The 17060-nt window shown below is 43.3% G+C and overlaps 1 protein-coding gene across 1 annotated transcript; it reads left to right on the top strand.

Moving 5' to 3' along the window:
- The first annotated feature begins 12837 nt into the window (after positions 1 to 12837).
- On the top strand, positions 12838 to 16962 carry LOC113019149 (E3 ubiquitin-protein ligase TRIM39-like). Its single transcript, XM_026162694.1, has 7 exons — positions 12838 to 12911; positions 13202 to 13785; positions 13895 to 13990; positions 14097 to 14330; positions 14524 to 14671; positions 16208 to 16234; positions 16338 to 16962. The coding sequence occupies exons 2-7, from the start codon at positions 13207 to 13209 to the stop codon at positions 16868 to 16870; spliced, it is 1617 nt and encodes a 538-aa protein (XP_026018479.1). The 5' UTR covers positions 12838 to 12911; positions 13202 to 13206; the 3' UTR covers positions 16871 to 16962.
- Positions 16963 to 17060: the final 98 nt, after the last annotated feature.

Below are 17060 nucleotides of genomic sequence, written 5' to 3'. Positions count from 1 at the left end.
GCCACCTCCTGGCTGTTAATCGTCCGTCATTCCTGAATCTTAGATCCTTTTGATGAGACCAGTATTTCTCAAAAAACGAAAAACCACCACTTTCCCTTCACTTAACTCTTTAACCACTCGTTCAAACGTAAGTTCCCTTCCACCACTCATTTCACTCCACATCACCCTCCTGTGACCATAGCTGGACTGGCCATCGGGCATACCGGGCATTTGCCCGGTGGGCCGCTGGCGATTTTTTGTTTTTATGGGCCGATGGTTTTTTTTTGTTTGTTTGTTTTTTAGGGTATATATAATGAAAGGTGTTGGATTGGCCAATTGGTCATGATCGACTCTGGGCTGGACCAATTACAGCCGAGGAGGCCGGATGCACCCGCCCCCTTGTTTAGCAATCACGTGATTTTCGCACATTGCATGCTGGGAACTCGTGGCAAAACAATCCAAGTACCGCATCAAATGCAAGCATTTGCAGCACCGCAAAAAGTTCATTCTCCGGTTCCAATACCTTCCTGTTTTTTATTTGCCGCACAACAAAGGAATGTACAAAACAAAAGGAGAAGAATGGAAGAATGACGGTCCGTACAAAGACAGACTCGACGAAAAGACAAAGAAAAGATACCAGGAAAAAATCAAACCAGTGAAAGGGTCAGACAATATTGTGTTTCGCTTCTGTTATAACCATGGTACATTGACAAAAACATATACTTTTATTCACAGGATAAAACAGTTGTTTTGTATCACTAATTGCCCAGTACGATTACAGCATACAATATTATTGTCACTGCTACATTTCTGTAATGAACCAGAAATTATTTCCACTACTAATTAATTACCGTTGAGCTCAACGGTCCTATTAATAAACAGTTAACGAATGTGTATTTATGACGACGATTTGTGAGACTGGTAAACTTACCTTTGTTCGTACGATGGTCTTTCGTTCTACACGGTGCATTTCAAGGTCCTGCACCCATCCGTCGGTAAACTGTACCTGGGCTTGTTGCAGTGACCTGAAGTTACTAAACTTCATGAGTGTATGCACTCACTCCAAGAACCGTATAATTATAAATCTGGTGAAAGTTGGGCAGCACGCTAACGTCTTTTGTCCACTCTGTGTGCTAGTAAGGGTCTAACCCTTTCACTGGTTTGATTTTTTCCTGGTATCTTTTCTTTGTCTTTTCGTCGAGTCTGTCTTTGTACGGACCGGCATTCTTCCATTCTTCTCCTTTTGTTTTGTACATTCCTTTGTTGTGCGGCAAATAAAAAACAGGAAGGTATTGGAACCGGAGAATGAACTTTTTGCGGTGCTGCAAATGCTTGCATTTGATGCGGTACTTGGATTGTTTTGCCACGAGTTCCCAGCATGCAATGTGCGAAAATCACGTGATTGCTAAACAAGGGGGAGGGTGCATCCGGCCTCCTCGGCTGTAATTGGTCCAGCCCAGAGTCGATCATGACCAATTGGCCAATCCAACACCTTTCATTATATATACCCTAAAAAAAAAAAAAAAAAAACATCGGCCCATAAAAACAAAAAATCGCCAGCGGCCCACTGGGCAAATGCTCGGTATGCCCGATGGCCAGTCCAGCTATGTCGTGGAGGCTGCTGTGCACATACAAAAGTCAGTTCTTCCGCTGTGAAGCCGACAATTCAGTGTGTGCAAACACGAAACGACACCACAGCACATTTAACGTCAGTGCCTGGAAAAATATGCTGCTCTTGGTCAGTGCCATCTGCATGGAAAATATAGCTTCCGCCAGCTGAGTGAAAACTCTTCATAAGAGGGATAAATAATTTCAGGGCAGCAAGAAGGTCTTTTCTTCTTTTTTTTTTTTTTTTTTTTTTTTTTTTTTTTTTTAAATGACATCAGAAACAGCAGTATGCGACATTACGTGATGGCAGAGCTTCAGTTCATCCTTTGTCATTTTTTTTTTTTTTTTTTTTAATAAATAGGACAGGGGGAATGAATGAGAGAGAGAGGGGGAGAGAAAGAAAGAAAACCCAAGGGGAGAAGAGACGGTGAGAAGGGGGGGGAAGAGAGACAAAAAAAAAAAAAAAACTCCTGGGTCACCTGTATGGAGAGAAAAAACAAACAAACAAACAAACAAACAAACAAACAAACAAACAGAGGAGACAGCAAACAACAAAGAGCAACATAATAATAGAGAAAACAAAGCACCATCACAATAAACTAGCTAGTCATAGATATCAGTATTTACTAAGTAATAAACGATATTGTGCAGCACGCAAGATAGACAGCGCACAGTGTGCTTTGAGGCAGCAGCCAAGAAAGCTTTAGTCCGCGTCTGTGAATACCCATGTGTGCATACCTGTGTGGGTCAGCATGCTTGCATTCCAAAGGTTTCTCCATGTAATGATCTGCTAGGGAGTGTGGGGGGGCCACAGCCCCGTCCTCCAGGGTGTGAAGCGGGTATGGAGGAGATCAAAACTCCAGACATCCAGAGGCCCCCAGAACACAAGAGACCATGGAAGACCAACAGAGGGGCAGCCGCGCCACTGTCCCAGTAAGAGCTGAGGAGAGTCCCAGATGAGGGCTCACTCAGCAGCCGCGGAGCAGAAGCCAGGGGGGGTTGCAGTGACGCGCCCGTGAGCTCCGCCGGCCCCCAGCTGCGCCTGAGTGACCGAGCCCTGGGCCGAGAGGCCGGGGGCACCCCACCTCCAAAGGGGCCCGAGCGAGCCCCAGGCCCCGACAAGCGGCCGCCAAGGAGTGAGCCGGTGTGTACCCGGACGCCCACCCCCAGACACAAAGAACCACCAACACACCGACACCTGAGGGAGTCCGCCACCGGCAGGGGAAGTGGTGGTGGGTGGAGATAGGCCTCCAAACCTTGGAGGGCCTGAGGTGTCCCCAGAGAGGTGGCGTCTGATACCCAACCTGACATATAGACACAGACATACAGGCACACACAGACACAAACATCCATTCCCACCCTCATGCTCTCATATGCACTCACTCCACACTCAACCAACGTGGAGACAGACATAAAGAGACGCTGTACACACAATCACACTCCCCAAGCGTACTCTACAAACCGGGTCTAGGTACCCTTGCCCCTGGAGGGGGGAATTGCACCCAGACCCAGGTGGTGTTACCCTTTTCCCTGCGGTGGGGAGAGGCAGACCACCCCGACTCCGCAGCAGCAGGGAGGCCCCACACCCCAGACCGCAGTCGGACGGCCAACTCCTCCTACTAGCCCCCCCGCTCCAGCAGGCCGCAGAGAATGGGGGTGGGAGAAGACTCCAAACCTCCCTCCACCCGCTCATTGTAGTGTTGATGCATATGTGTTCTAAGGTGCAATTAAAGGTCTTTTCTTCTAATCCACTGGCTGGTGTCTTTCTGACGCTTGCATATTCTCACTGAGCCTGTGCCGGTTATCTGTGTAGTCCAGCTTCCTCCCACGGTTCAAAGACATCAGCATTAGGGTTAACTGGTAATTGGCTGTAGGTGTGAAAGAACAATTGTATAGGTCGTGCTCCAGCCCCATTACAGCTGAGATTGACTCTTGTCCAACCGTGACCCTGAACTGGATAAATGGAAGGAAATGAATGGATGCATGGGATTATTTAGAAGAAATGGCTGTAGTCTTTAGGTCTGCATTCTTTCTAATGGGCTGCAGAGGGCAACTGTCAGGTTACAAAAGGAGGTTCACTTGATATTTATGGGAAAATGACCTCTTACACTCAGTCTCTACATTTAAATTTTCTTAAATATATTTTAAAGAGGTGACCTTTTTTTTTTACTAACAGTGAGTTGCTCTTTTAAGTAGCCACTGTTCCTTGATTTCCCAGTCAGATCCAAGCTTCAACTTTGATAACCACTTTCAAAACAGTAAGATGACAATCGTCAAAATACTCAACTCAGCTAATGTGGTGGCACTGCAGGAGCAAAAACAGACTTTGTGCCAATCTCCTTTTTTCTTTTCTGTTTATTTAAAAAAAAAACAAAAAAAACAAAAAACCAAAAAGTCTTCAGTCATATAGATTTGGTTTTACATCTTTACATTTGGACAGGTGTAACAGCTATTCACTAACTGTGGCATATAGTCTCATTTTATTCCAGTACTACCTGTGGTGCATTGATATCCCTGTGTTGTTGTTTTTGGATTATCAAAACTAATGTGAATTCAATCCCATGTGAAGTGTTTCATTGTATTGTGACAGAGGGGTTAGGGTTACAGTTGGGGGCTCAAGTGTGGTGTGTAGTCTGAAGGTATTTCTATAATGCATAACTATGACATCACAACAATGTGACTGGTCACTTGTAACGTTGAACCTGGCCCAATGGGAATTTTGATGATCAGGAACGACACCAACATGGTGAGATCTCCTCATGCAACTGCAAATAAGCTAGTTTGAACAACTATGACTGACTTGGCATGAATCACCCCAGTCATGCAGTCGTCTGCATATTCATATTGTTGGCTTCCATTGAAAGTTTTGCATCAACAAATAAAACAAAGATTTCTTTTTTCTTCCCGTCCTGTTCGGTACTTCAGACAATTATTCTGATTGCTAAAGGCCAAGAAAGAAGGCCAACAGATGCAAATCTAAGAATAAGTGTGCCATGTAAAACACCACACGCTTTACACTAAAGTTTTGCTTGCTTATGTTTTCTCCTCTTAGAACTGGCCACAATGAGGCAATATAAAGTGAGATCATAGATTTATATTTGATTTTAATAAATCTTGACAAGACAAAATAACTCAACTCAACTTAACTGTTAAAAAATGTGCATACATGTTCTTTTAAACTGTCCATTTTTCTTTTCTCAATTAAGAATCAGTCACCTTTAACCCTTCCACTGCCAGTTAGGGCCTTGTGGTGACAGAATCTGGGAAACGTCTGACGTACTCCAGAGCAGCAAGCCTCTCGTCTGACTCTAGGAGGTTTGACTGTCCCATGGTGTTTGGGACAGAGAGCTTCACCTCTGGCCGACACTGCTGGGAAGTCCAAGTGGCCCTGACAAATGGCTGGGATGTGGGTGTTGCCAAGGAAAGTGTAAACAGATCAGGAAGGTTTTTTTTTCTTTTTTTTCTTTTTCTTTTTTTCTTTTTTTTTCTTTTTTGAAAAGAGAAAATGGATTCTTTGCCACAGGAAAAAGGTTTTTGGACTATAAAGTTCACGCCACACCCTCCACAGTTCTCTACCTTTTCCCTAGGCCAAGGTTAATAGGAGTGTACCTGGACTATGAAGAAGGCAGAGTCTCCTTTTTTGACGTGAATGAGAACTTGCATATTTACTCTTTCACAGGAGAGTCTTTAATTCTAATTCACTTCCTTCAACAATCTAAATGAATAATAAGATCAAAGTTTAGAACTCAGATGAGTGCTGCACAATCTGAACATCAAAAAACACTTGGAAATGCACAATTTAAGATTAATAATTGTTTTGTTTTTTTTAAATAAACATGGTGATAGATACTGACACAGATACGTAACATGTATAATTAATTTTTGAACAAAGTGTTACAGTAGTATACTACATCAGAACAAACCTGGTTTTGATTGGGAAAACACTGGTCTGATCAACAGTTTGACTGGACATATATTTGTTCTTGATCCTATAAACTCATTGACTGCCACATATATTTTCATGCGAGTGTAAATACGCTATTCACTGCTGTCTTGAACTGCCATATATACATATTTTGGTTTTTCGTTTCCACATTGCTGTTTGTTGTGTCGGTGACAAAATGCTGGTGATGGTAATGTTTGGTGGTGTTGGGTTTTGGCGTTTTTGTTTTTTCTTGTCTCTACATTAAAGTTATCAGACTTTGTTTCATGAACAGTGTTTCATTATAAACATTCAGCTCAATTTTTGTGTGATTTTCCAAATGGAAGTTTATTTAGCACTGCAAATGTTTTGAGCCAACAAAAAAATTTCTTCCAAACAGCCAGCCTTACTTCAGAGTAATTTTGACCATTAGTTGTCAAAAGAGCTTTTACGTGTTTATTTGGACACTGGCTGCTTTTCACTTGTGTTCAGTTCAGTCTTTATACCTGACTAGTTTCACAGGAGTGTGTTGTGTTGGTATGTGTTTTTTTTTTCTCTTGTCAAACCACTTAACCATAATTCAACCAGAAACGTAACTTAAAGAAGGAACTAGTCTTGTCTCTACACCTAACATCTTAGCGAAGATCTCATTTTAAATAGTATCTTTGGGCACTTTGACTCACAAAAATATTTGAATAAAATTGTTGATGGTAACAATTTCATGAACTGCATATATTTGCCCTCAGATAAGCATAGAGCAGAAAGCCGGGAGGGGCGTGAGGTTCTGGGGGTGCTCCGTCTCTGGGCTGGGGCCCTGGCTGGGCCTGGGTCCTGGTTGGTGTGTTGCCGGGGTTGTGGGCGGGTGGGTGTATGGGGGCACAGCCCTGGCGCAAGGTGCCGCCAGCTCATCGAGCCACCTAGGGGGGCTCTTCAACTGGTGGGGGAGGCTGTTACATCTTGCAGGAGGTCTCCTCTCTTCAGGAACTCACTCTGCAGGAGGGGGAGATATAGGAGAGGTGGAAGAAGATCTCAGCCTGGGCGTCTATTGTCTTGTGTAGTCTGGAAGATGAGTGGATGACAGGGTGTGTGCAGTTTTCTCTTTGGTGGGGTCGGGTGGACTGTCCTGGGCTCTGTGTGGACAGGCGGTGCTGCTGAACTGGGCCCCGGTCCGGATGGGCCTGGGCCCCCTTTCCCTGGCGGGTTGCGGAGTATGGGGGTGCCTACTGGGGTCAGTGGGGGAGCTGACCTCAGTAGCTCCCCCGCTAAAATAAACCTTAGACTCAAATGTTAGAACAAGCTTTTCCCCGCAGCACCCTGTGTAATAAATACTCACAAAGAAAACGGCAGCTGTTACAACTTTATGTCTAAAAATGTATCGTTTCATGCATCGGCTAAAACACTCGACTCCAGCTACATGACGCGCAGCTGGAAACACTTCACGCAAGTCGAGCTGCCCGAGATTCACAGAATTTACAGAAAATGTTACATTTTTGTGATTTATATCATTATCGGGGCGATAGATAGAAATGTTGGTTATATCACAAAGCCCTACACTCTCATTACACATACATATAGGATCTTGGGGTGGGCACGCTACACGGTATCCAAAAGACCATCAGGGCGTACACCTCACCCCTGGCGTCGTTGCCCACCTCTCAATTTTAAATACACGTAGATATTGAGGGCTAGCAGGAGGGACTATGCGCTTACCTGCTGCTCTCTGGCAGGTAGCTCCATGCCCTCCTGGGTTTTAAATGCACCTTAGAACACACATGTATCAACACTACATATGAGCGGGCGGAGGGAGGTTTGGCGTTTTCACACACCCCCGTTCTCTGCGGCCTGTTGGAGCGGGGGGCAAGGAGGAGGAGTTGGCCGTCCGATTGGGGTCTGGAATGTGGGGCCTCCCTGCTGCTGTGGAGTCGGGGCGGTCTGCTTCTCAGGGAAAAGGGTCTGAGTGCAGTTTCCCCCACCAGGGGCAAGGGTACCTGGACCCGGTTCGTAGAGTACGCTTGGGGAGTGTGATTGTGTGTACAGCGTCTCTTTATGTCTGTCTCCACGTTGGTTGAGTGTGGAGTAAGTGCATATGAGAGCATGAGGGTGGGAATGTATGTTTGTGTCTGTGTGTGCCTGTATGTCTGTGTCTATATGTCAGGTTGGGTATCAGACGCCACCTCTCTGGGCACATCTCAGGCCCTCCAAGGTTTGGAGGCCTATCTCCCCCCACCACCACTTCACCTGCCAGTGGCGGACTCCCTCAGACATCGGTGCGTTGGTGGTTCTTTGTGTCCGGAGATGGGGGTCCAGGTACACACCGGCTCACTCCTGGTGGCTGCTTGTCGGGGCCTGGAGCCTGGGGCTCGCTCGGGCCACTTCGGGGGTGGGGTGCCCTCGGCCTCTTGGCCTGGGGCTCGGTCACTCTGGCACAGCTGGCTGCCGGCGGAGCTCCCGGGCACGTCACTGCAACCCCCCCTGGCTTCTGCTCCGCGGCTGCTGAGTGAGCCCTGTTACGAGTTCAAAATTGGGGATGGAGACAAGAGAAAAAACCACAATAACAACACTGGTCCGGCCGGGTTAAGTCAAACGATGATTTTAATAGTCACACGCGTGGGAGATGGACACTGTATGCAGACAGCCTCAGATCTCAAAATGGTGGAGCATTAATCAAACTCTTATAGCCTCTGGTTCTCCCACCTTATCATAAAAGCCTAAACATTCACATGCTTTTCTCTCACACGGCGCCTAAGCTACGACCTTGGCTCCCTATTTATCTGCTCCTGCTGAGATGGGGCAGAAAACTCCAGTATGCTCTGTTCTCTTCTAATCAGACAAATAAGGCGATGACTTTCTGCAAATAGTATTTCTTATAACATCATAAAACAATATCATTCATCCACAATAAATCAGCAGTCTAATGTAATGCAAATCAGTTTAACTAATGCAATAGTTATCAGCTTCTTCTAATTCAGGAGAATAATGCAAACTAAAACTACATAATAATTCACAATCTTTAATTAGGGGTATAACATGGCATAAAATAATATTATAATTTAACACTCCCCCTGATGAGCTCGTTAGAATAATGAGCTCACCAACACCCTATAATCCATTGTGGCCGGGTTCATTTCTTCTCACTCCTGAGGTCCTTTGTCCCCCTGATGGGCGAACCATACGTGAGATGACCTCTGTGTTTGCGCAGTTCAGGTGCAAGACAAACTATTATTACAACAATATCAGGTACATATGACACTCCCCAGTTCTCCCACAGCTTTATTTGGTGCTACCTTATACCCTTCAGACGTACTCAGACTAGAACCTCTGTCCAAGGAGCTTTTAGCCTTTATTTTATTGCTGCAGCTACCAGTGTCGTCCAGTTGGGTGATCCTCTGCTCTTCTTTCTTCAACCTCAGGGGTTAGACAACCCTTCAGTCGTGGCACAGATGAGGGGATTATTCTGCCCCGATTTCAAACAACGATCTGTCTATCCTCGGGTCCTGTGTGTCCTCCAGAAAAAGATCAGGAACGCGTCCCCCTTTTGCCCAAGAGCCTCTCGAACCTCGTTGGTCTGGTGTTCCTGGATTTCCGCCAACCCCTTCATGGTTATTACTGTGTTTATGGGATCCATCCTTTTGGAGTGACTAGCTGGAGCCCAAACGCCATGACACTTGGACCCAGTTGGTGTCTCGGCAGTCACTGTGTCTATCTCTGGTGCGAAGGATCCTCGTATCTCTGTGACCTCGTCTGGTGCCTGTTCCTTTCTCTGTAAGAGACAGAAAACCAAAACACCTCTCCTCCTAACCCTAATAATCTAATGTTGTTATCTACTGACCTTCTAGTGATTCAGAATTGGTTTAGAATATTCAGAATGTCCCAGGGACTTATTCTAATCATATCCTATGTGTGTGTAAGCGTGTTTGCATTATGCCCTCTGCACTCAAGGCATTTTCCTACACTTTATCAGTCCGGACCATCACGCCGAACGAAGCTTATGACCTTCAAAAGGCCGAGTGCCAACTCATTATAAGCACATTTGCAAGGTGTGTCTGAAAATTACTAAAACCACTCATATTAAGAAAAGACATCAAAAACAAATTAGCCATTTTTAATCCTCACATTTGCCCCCCAAGAAATCATGTGTTTGCTTCCGCCTACTGTCCCTTATGGAGACACAATATTGCAGCTACAAGGTCTCCCAGGTTGTTAAGTTGATCTGCGTGTAATGCTCTGACTCAAGTATATAATCTTAAATGAATGTCATTTAATTAACTACCACTATTTAAAACTTGACTTAAAGATATAATTGAATAAAAGATCACAAAGAATAACATGATATCAGTGTTATGTAAGCACGTGCAGCCTTCCATGCTCGAAGTCACTCCACACCATAGATCAGCCAAACATCGCGCTGACTGTAGCTTTTAACCCTTATTAACTTGTGCACAACTCTATAATGAGCAACAAACTGCAATATGTATAAAAATGATCATGGTTACACCTGCAATAGAAGATCACATGATTATCCTGACACCTGTGAATATACGATTAAGAATAGAAGATTAACCTGCGATTATAACAATCACTGGAACACAAATGTTAGGACAATGTCAAAAGCTTCAATAAATGTTTATATGATTCTGGTGCAATAATAATGCTGATGCTAAAATAACAGTAAAACACCCCCTTTTATCCCGTTTAACTTGACATCTAAATGTTTATCTGGGACTCTCCTCAGGGACAGTGGCGCGGCTGCCCCTCTGTTAGTCTTCCTTGGTCTCTTGTGTTCTGGGGGCCTCTGGATGTCTGGAGTCTTGATCTCCTCCATACCTGCTTCATGCCCTGGAGGACTGGGCTGTGGCCCCCCACACCCTCTAGCAGATCATTACATGAAGGAACCTTTTAAAAACAAGCGCGTCCATGCTCACAGGTGTACACACGGGTGCTCACGCACACAAACTACACCCTTTTTGGCTCCTACCTCAAAGCACACTGTGCGCTGTCGATCTTACGTGCTGCACAATAATGTTTAATATTTAGTATTTACTGTTATATTCCCATAGATCATCGTGATGTTCTTTATTATGTTGCTCTTTTTTTCTTCTGCTTGTTTTCTTTTTTCTTTCTCAACAGGTGATCCAGGTGATTGATATATGCATTTTTTGTCTGCTTATTATGTATTTTTTTTTTGTTTTTTGCCCTTTATCACCGTCCCTCTTCCCCACTGTTTTTCTTTCCCTCTTTTTTCTCCCCTTTCTTTTTCCCAGTCAAGTCTGTCCCATAATTAGCAAGTGAAAATAAAATAAAATAAACAATAAAAGATGAATGAAATAGACCATTACAGCAAGGCTGGGATGGTGTATTTGGTAAAGTAAATCCGTTGGGCACCTTTAGACAATAATTCTGATGGCAAAAGAGCCAAACGGGACAGGCAAAAAAAAAAAAAAAAGTATACAGCAGAAAAATAAGTAGTTAAATTAAATTAAGATCATTATCATTAAATCAAGATTAGGGGTGTAAGGACTAGATGTTACAGTCCCTGATAATGCATTGCTTTAGATGGAGAGACTCTTGAGGGATGGCTGTTATGAGGAAAGGCAGCCTCACTTTTGCACATTTAAACTCCTCAACCAGGCTAGGGATAGGCAATGACAGTATCCCGTCGCTGTAGAGTCCAACGCTGCTGAGGCACTTGGGAAGTCAGAGCCACTTCTTAACGTAGGAGCTCACTAGCCTCTCTAGTCAATTGGCATGATTGAGTGAGACCTCGTAGATTGTCAATGGCCACAGTAGTCTGGGTAATAACCCAAACTGGAAGCACCAGAGCTTAAGTTTCTCTGGGAGTGCAGTGTTGTTAATCCACTTGAGGTCATCAGCCAGGTTCTCCCTTAATTGTTCTAGTTGCCACGTATCGTTGAGGTCTGCATTATATTACCGTCACAGGCTCTTTATGGGCTTCTCTAAGACTGTTGGAATTGGTTCTTCACTGATATAGAATTGCTCGGCTGTCGGTTTTCCTTTTATGATGGAGATGCTGCGAGATTTACTCGGCTTAAACTCCATCCTTGCCCATTCTATGTTTTCCTGGAGCTTCTGTAGCAATCGCCTAGCACATAGTTTAGTTGTTGTAATTATGGTCATGTCATCCATGTAGACCCTAATAGGAGGAAGACGGACACTCCTGAGTCTCTCACCTCCCACTACCCACCGGGATGCCCACATGACCAACTCCATTGCCATGATAAATGCCAGAGGGGAAATCGTGCAGCTTGCCATTACACCAATTTCCAGGTGCTGCCAAGCTGTGGTGATGCTCTCAGCTGTCACACAAAACTGTAGATCCTGAAAGTAGGTCTTGACCAGTCCTGTGATGTGGTTTGGTACGCTGAAATAGTTGAAGGCCATCCACAAGATCTCGTGCGGAACTGACCCAAAGGCATTGGCAAGTTCTAAAAACACCACATGAGGGTCTTTCTTGGCAGTTTGAATTTGGTGCCAGATGATGCTGGCATGCTTTAGATATCTTGAGAAGGCCCGGATGTTGGCCTTCTGCACTGATGTGTCAATATAGTTGTTTCTTTGCAGGAAAGCAGATAGCCTTTGGGCCACGGCGCTGAAGAAGATGTTTCCTTCTACGTTCAGCAGACTGATCTGGCAAAACTGGCTAATGGATGAGTTCTTCTCCTTAGGGATAAATACCCATTGATATTGACTCGTTTAATAATAGTCGGCATATGATAAATAACTGTAATTGTACTTTTTGCATTATTATGAAGTTATGATTGCACACTACCTCCAACTCTTTGATATGAAGTATGATTTGTTTGCCAAAAAAGAGAAAAAATTCAATAAAGTTGAAGTTGAATGCTTTTAAAAATTTGAATTGACCTAAAACAATATTTAGGTTTAATCTGCAAAAATAGCAGCCAGATGGATTCCAATCCACCACAGTCAGTCCACCAGAGTAGTATTGAGCTTCTCATATGGGTTTTGGCAAAATATAAAATGTATAACACAAATGAGACATTCATTTTAAATGCATCATGTTAAAAAAAAAGAAGAGATTGTGGTTTGTTTTAATCTGAATTCATGATTGCATGCTGCTATTTACAGTGACTGATCTTGCGAACATGCTTTGGGAGAAATGTTTACACCAATAAATGTTTGGTTTTTTTTCAGATATGCCCACATGATGCTATTTTCCTGCTACAGCATTAAGTTTCATTTCAGCCAAATGATGTAGTTTGACCACGCCCACTGAAGTGACTGGAGCTTCCCCGGTTCTTCAAGGTTCACTCATATTACTTCCCGTGTGAGAGACGAGTGGTGAATTGTTTGCAGCAGGTTTTATATCTGCATGCAAACGTGGAGTTTAGTCTGTTGGAATTACCGAGTTACTAGAAATAAGGTGAGTCAAGTTAAAATGAAATTGAGCTGTTTTTCTTTTGTTTTTGCTTCCACTGTAAATGCATAACTGTAAGTATGTGATCCAAAATTAAAACAAGGAAAGAGATTGATATGATTATGACTCATTGGGTGTGTCAGGGCTCTCACTGGAAACAGCCAAAACACACACTTAGTGCCAAATCTATTTCTATCTATTTAGCTATTTTTTTCCCTTTATATCATATTTCATATGATATAAAAAGCCTGAAAGAACAGAAATGTAAAGCATATCAATGATATTTTCATCTACAGAGATCATGTCAGCTTTTGGTTTCCTCGCTTCATTGCCAGAGGATCATTTCGTCTGCACGATCTGCCTGAACGTCTTCAGTGACCCGGTCACTACACCTTGCGGTCACAACTTTTGCAGGACCTGCCTCACTCAGCACTGGGACAGAAGTGAGTTATGCCACTGTCCAACGTGCAGTAAAAGATTCTATGTGAGGCCCGAGTTCTCCACAAACACCGTCATCGCAGAGATTTCAGGCCAAATCAAGAAGAGGAAGGTGGAGACGCTTGAAGACATGGATGCACCGGGGAAAGTGGCGTGCGACGTGTGCACTGATTTACAGTTCAAAGCCTTGAAGTCTTGCCTGGTGTGTCAGACGTCGTACTGCGAAGCCCATCTGGAGCCTCACCAGAGAGTTCCCTCTTTAATGAGACACAAGCTGATCGAGCCAGTGGAGAATCTGGAGGAGAGGATGTGCAGGAGGCACGAGAGGATAATGGAGTTTTTCTGCAGAGATGATCAGGTGTGCATCTGTCTGCTGTGCAGTGAGACAGACCACAAAGACCATGAGACAGTACCTGTTGAAGAAGAAGGGGCTCAGCAGAGAGTAAGACGATGCTGAATTTTATTTTGTTACATTTTTGTTAAAATGAGAACGCGGATCCTTGAAAATGACCACTTCACCCAATTTAATTGCTTAAAATTGTACATTTCAGGAAAATATTGAGTCTCAAAAAGCAAAGATCAAACTGATGATTGAGGAGAGGATGGAAAAGATAAAGGAATTTAATGAGGGCTCCGAACTGCGGAAGGTGAGTATTGAGGCAAATTTCCAAATGTAAAATTTGTCACATTAAGCTTTACAGTTCAGTGCACACCTACATGTTTACCAATGGAGCCCTTTTCTTTCTCCTGCAGGTAAAAGCAGACCAAGAGATTGAGGAGAACAATACACTATTCAGTAATCTGATAAACCAAGTAGAAGAGATGCAGGCTAAACTACGATCAAACATTCAAATCAAGCTCAGAAAGTCACAAGAGAAAGACGAAGCGGTAATTCAGGAGTTGCACGACGAAATCGCAGAACTGCAGAGAAAACACTCAGAGCTGGACGAACTTTCACAAAATGAGGACCACCTGTGGCTCTTACAGGTAAGTTGTACAGACTATGACCTATAAGCATCTTATAATAAAATATATCTCTTTTAAAGCCAGGTGCAACAAATTTCTCCATCTTTTATCCATCGCTTTGTATCTTTTCCTCACTCACCCCTGCCCCAATCCAAAAAAAGATCCAACTGAAAATAGCTGCTACTCACTATCATGTCCTTATGAATCATTTCAGACTTTGAAGGCTCTGAGCAATATTTCAGCCTCCAAGGATTGGTCCAAGATCAAGGTTTACTCAGACTTGTGTGTGCAGACGGCAAGGAGAGCCATGGCTCATCTTGTGCACACTTTCAAAACTGAACTGAAAACTCTCACAAAAGCAGGTAAATATCTGCAGCGTTTGTTTTATGTGTGAGGATTTCTCTAGTTTGGATACTTCTGTTTGTACACGTTAACGTAGCATATTAAAATGATGATCACGGCATTTGACTGATTGTCGTGGAGGCTGCTGTGCACATACAAAAGTCAATTCTTCTGCTGTGAAGCCGACAATTCAGTGTGTGCAAACACGAAACGACACCACAGCACATTTAACGTCAGTGCCTGGAAAAATATGCTGCTCTTGGTCAGTGCCATCTGCATGGACAATATAGCTTCCGCCAGCTGAGTGAAAACTCTTCATAAGAGGGATAAATAATTTCAGGGCAGCAAGAAGGTCTTGTCTTCTAATCCACTGGCTGGTGTCTTTCTGTGTGACGCCTGCATATTCTCACTGTGCCTGTGCCGGTTTACTCTGTGTAGTCCAGCTTCCTCCCACAGCATTAGGGTTAACTGGTAATTGGCTGTAGGTGTGAATGAACAATTGTATAGGTCGTGCTCCAGCCCCATTACAGCTCAGATTGACTCTAGTGAGCCTGAACTGGATAAATGGCAGGAAATGAATAGATGCGTGGGATTATTTAGAAGAAATGACATGAAACTAAACAGCCAAAGCAGAAGTTCCTTTTTTTTTTTAAATGGCCAGCAGAGGGCGAATTTGTCTGGTTACAAAAAGTTCACTTGACATTTATGGAAACATGACCTTGTACAAGATGAATGACCTTTGTAAAGCTTTTCCTAAAGACTTTTATAGTCTTAGTCTCTACATTTACATTTTATTAAATACATAAATTTTAAAGAGGTGACCTTTTTGACTGACAGGAAGTTACTCTTTAAGCATTCACTGTCCGTTGACTTCTCAGTTAGATCCAACCTTCAACTGTGACAACCTCTTTCAAAACAGCAAGACGGCAATGGTCAAAACGCTCAACTCAGCAAATGTGATGAAATTGCCAGATTACATTTACATAGTTATGAGTACTCCACATCTTTATGTTTAGGCAAGTGAAACAGCTATTCGCTAACTGTGGGATAAATAAAGAAGAGTTTATCTCATTTAATCCCAGTATTACCTGTGTTGCATCTGATATCTCTGTGTTGGTTTTGTTCTTGGATCATTAAAACTAATGTTGGTCCAGATTCAATGCTCCAAGTGACCAATCACATTGCTGGGATATCACAGTAAGGTTAGGGTGACAGGGGTTACGGTTAGGGTTAGAGTCTGGTGTTTAGTGTGATGGTGTTTCTACAATGCAAAACTCTTTAGTTTTAATCCAGGAACAACACTAACACGGCGATATCTGCTCATGCTACCGCACGTAGTTGTAGTTGTTATCCTGCGTTCACACTAGCATGTCATTGATTTGTCACAAGTTACACCACCCATAGAATTGTCTGTATATTCATATTCTTGGCTGCCATTGAAGAAGAGTTTTCTTTTAATTTGTTGATGCAAATCTCACAGTACAAGTATGTGATTTGAAACACCACACGTGTTTTACACTTAAGGTTTGCCTTACTGTGATGTTTTTTCCTCTCAGAACTGACCAGGATGAGGCAATATAAAGGTGAGTTCATAGATTTATATTTAGTTTACTTTCCAAGATATAAAAGCTCAACATAACTATTAATATATATATGTAACTGACCATATGTCTTTTTTCCTTTAAGAATCAGTCGCCTTTAACCCTTCCACTGCCGGCGAGGGCCTTGTGGTGACTGAATCTGGGAAACGTCTGAAGTACTTCAGAGCAGCAAGCCCCTCGTCTGATGAGTTTGGGAGGTTTGACTGTCCCATGGTGTTTGGGACGAGGGGCTTCACCTCTGGCCGACACTACTGGGAAGTCCGAGTGGGCCTGAGAAACAACTGGGATGTGGGTGTTGCCAAGGAAACTGTAAACAGATCAGGAAGGGTTTTTTTGAAAAGAGAAAATGGATTCTTTGCCATAGGAAAAAGGTTTTTGGAGTATAAAGTTCACTCAGCACCCTCCACAGTTCTCTCCCTTTTCCCTAGGCCAAGGTTAATAGGAGTGTACCTGGACTATGAAGAAGGCAGAGTCTCATTTTTTGACGTGAACGAGAACTTGCATATTTACTCTTTCACAGGAGAGTCTTTCACAGAGAAGCTATTTCCATACTTTTATCTACTAGGTGGATCAAAGAAATCTGAGCCTTTGCTTATTAAGGATTGTCTTTATTTCTAATTCACTTCCTTCAACAATCAAAATGATAAATGAATAATAAGATCAAAGTTTAGAACTCAGAGTGCTGCGCAATCTGAACATCAATAAAACATATTCGGAAATGACCAATTTAAGGTTAATAATTAACACCGACTGTTGTTCCCCTGTTGTGTTGTTTTACATTGTGATAAACTATGACACAGATAAAAAT

Source organism: Astatotilapia calliptera, chromosome 3 (genome assembly GCF_900246225.1).
Source record: "Astatotilapia calliptera chromosome 3, fAstCal1.2, whole genome shotgun sequence".
Lineage (NCBI taxonomy): Eukaryota > Metazoa > Chordata > Actinopteri > Cichliformes > Cichlidae > Astatotilapia > Astatotilapia calliptera.
This window is presented reverse-complemented; position numbering and strand designations above follow the sequence as displayed.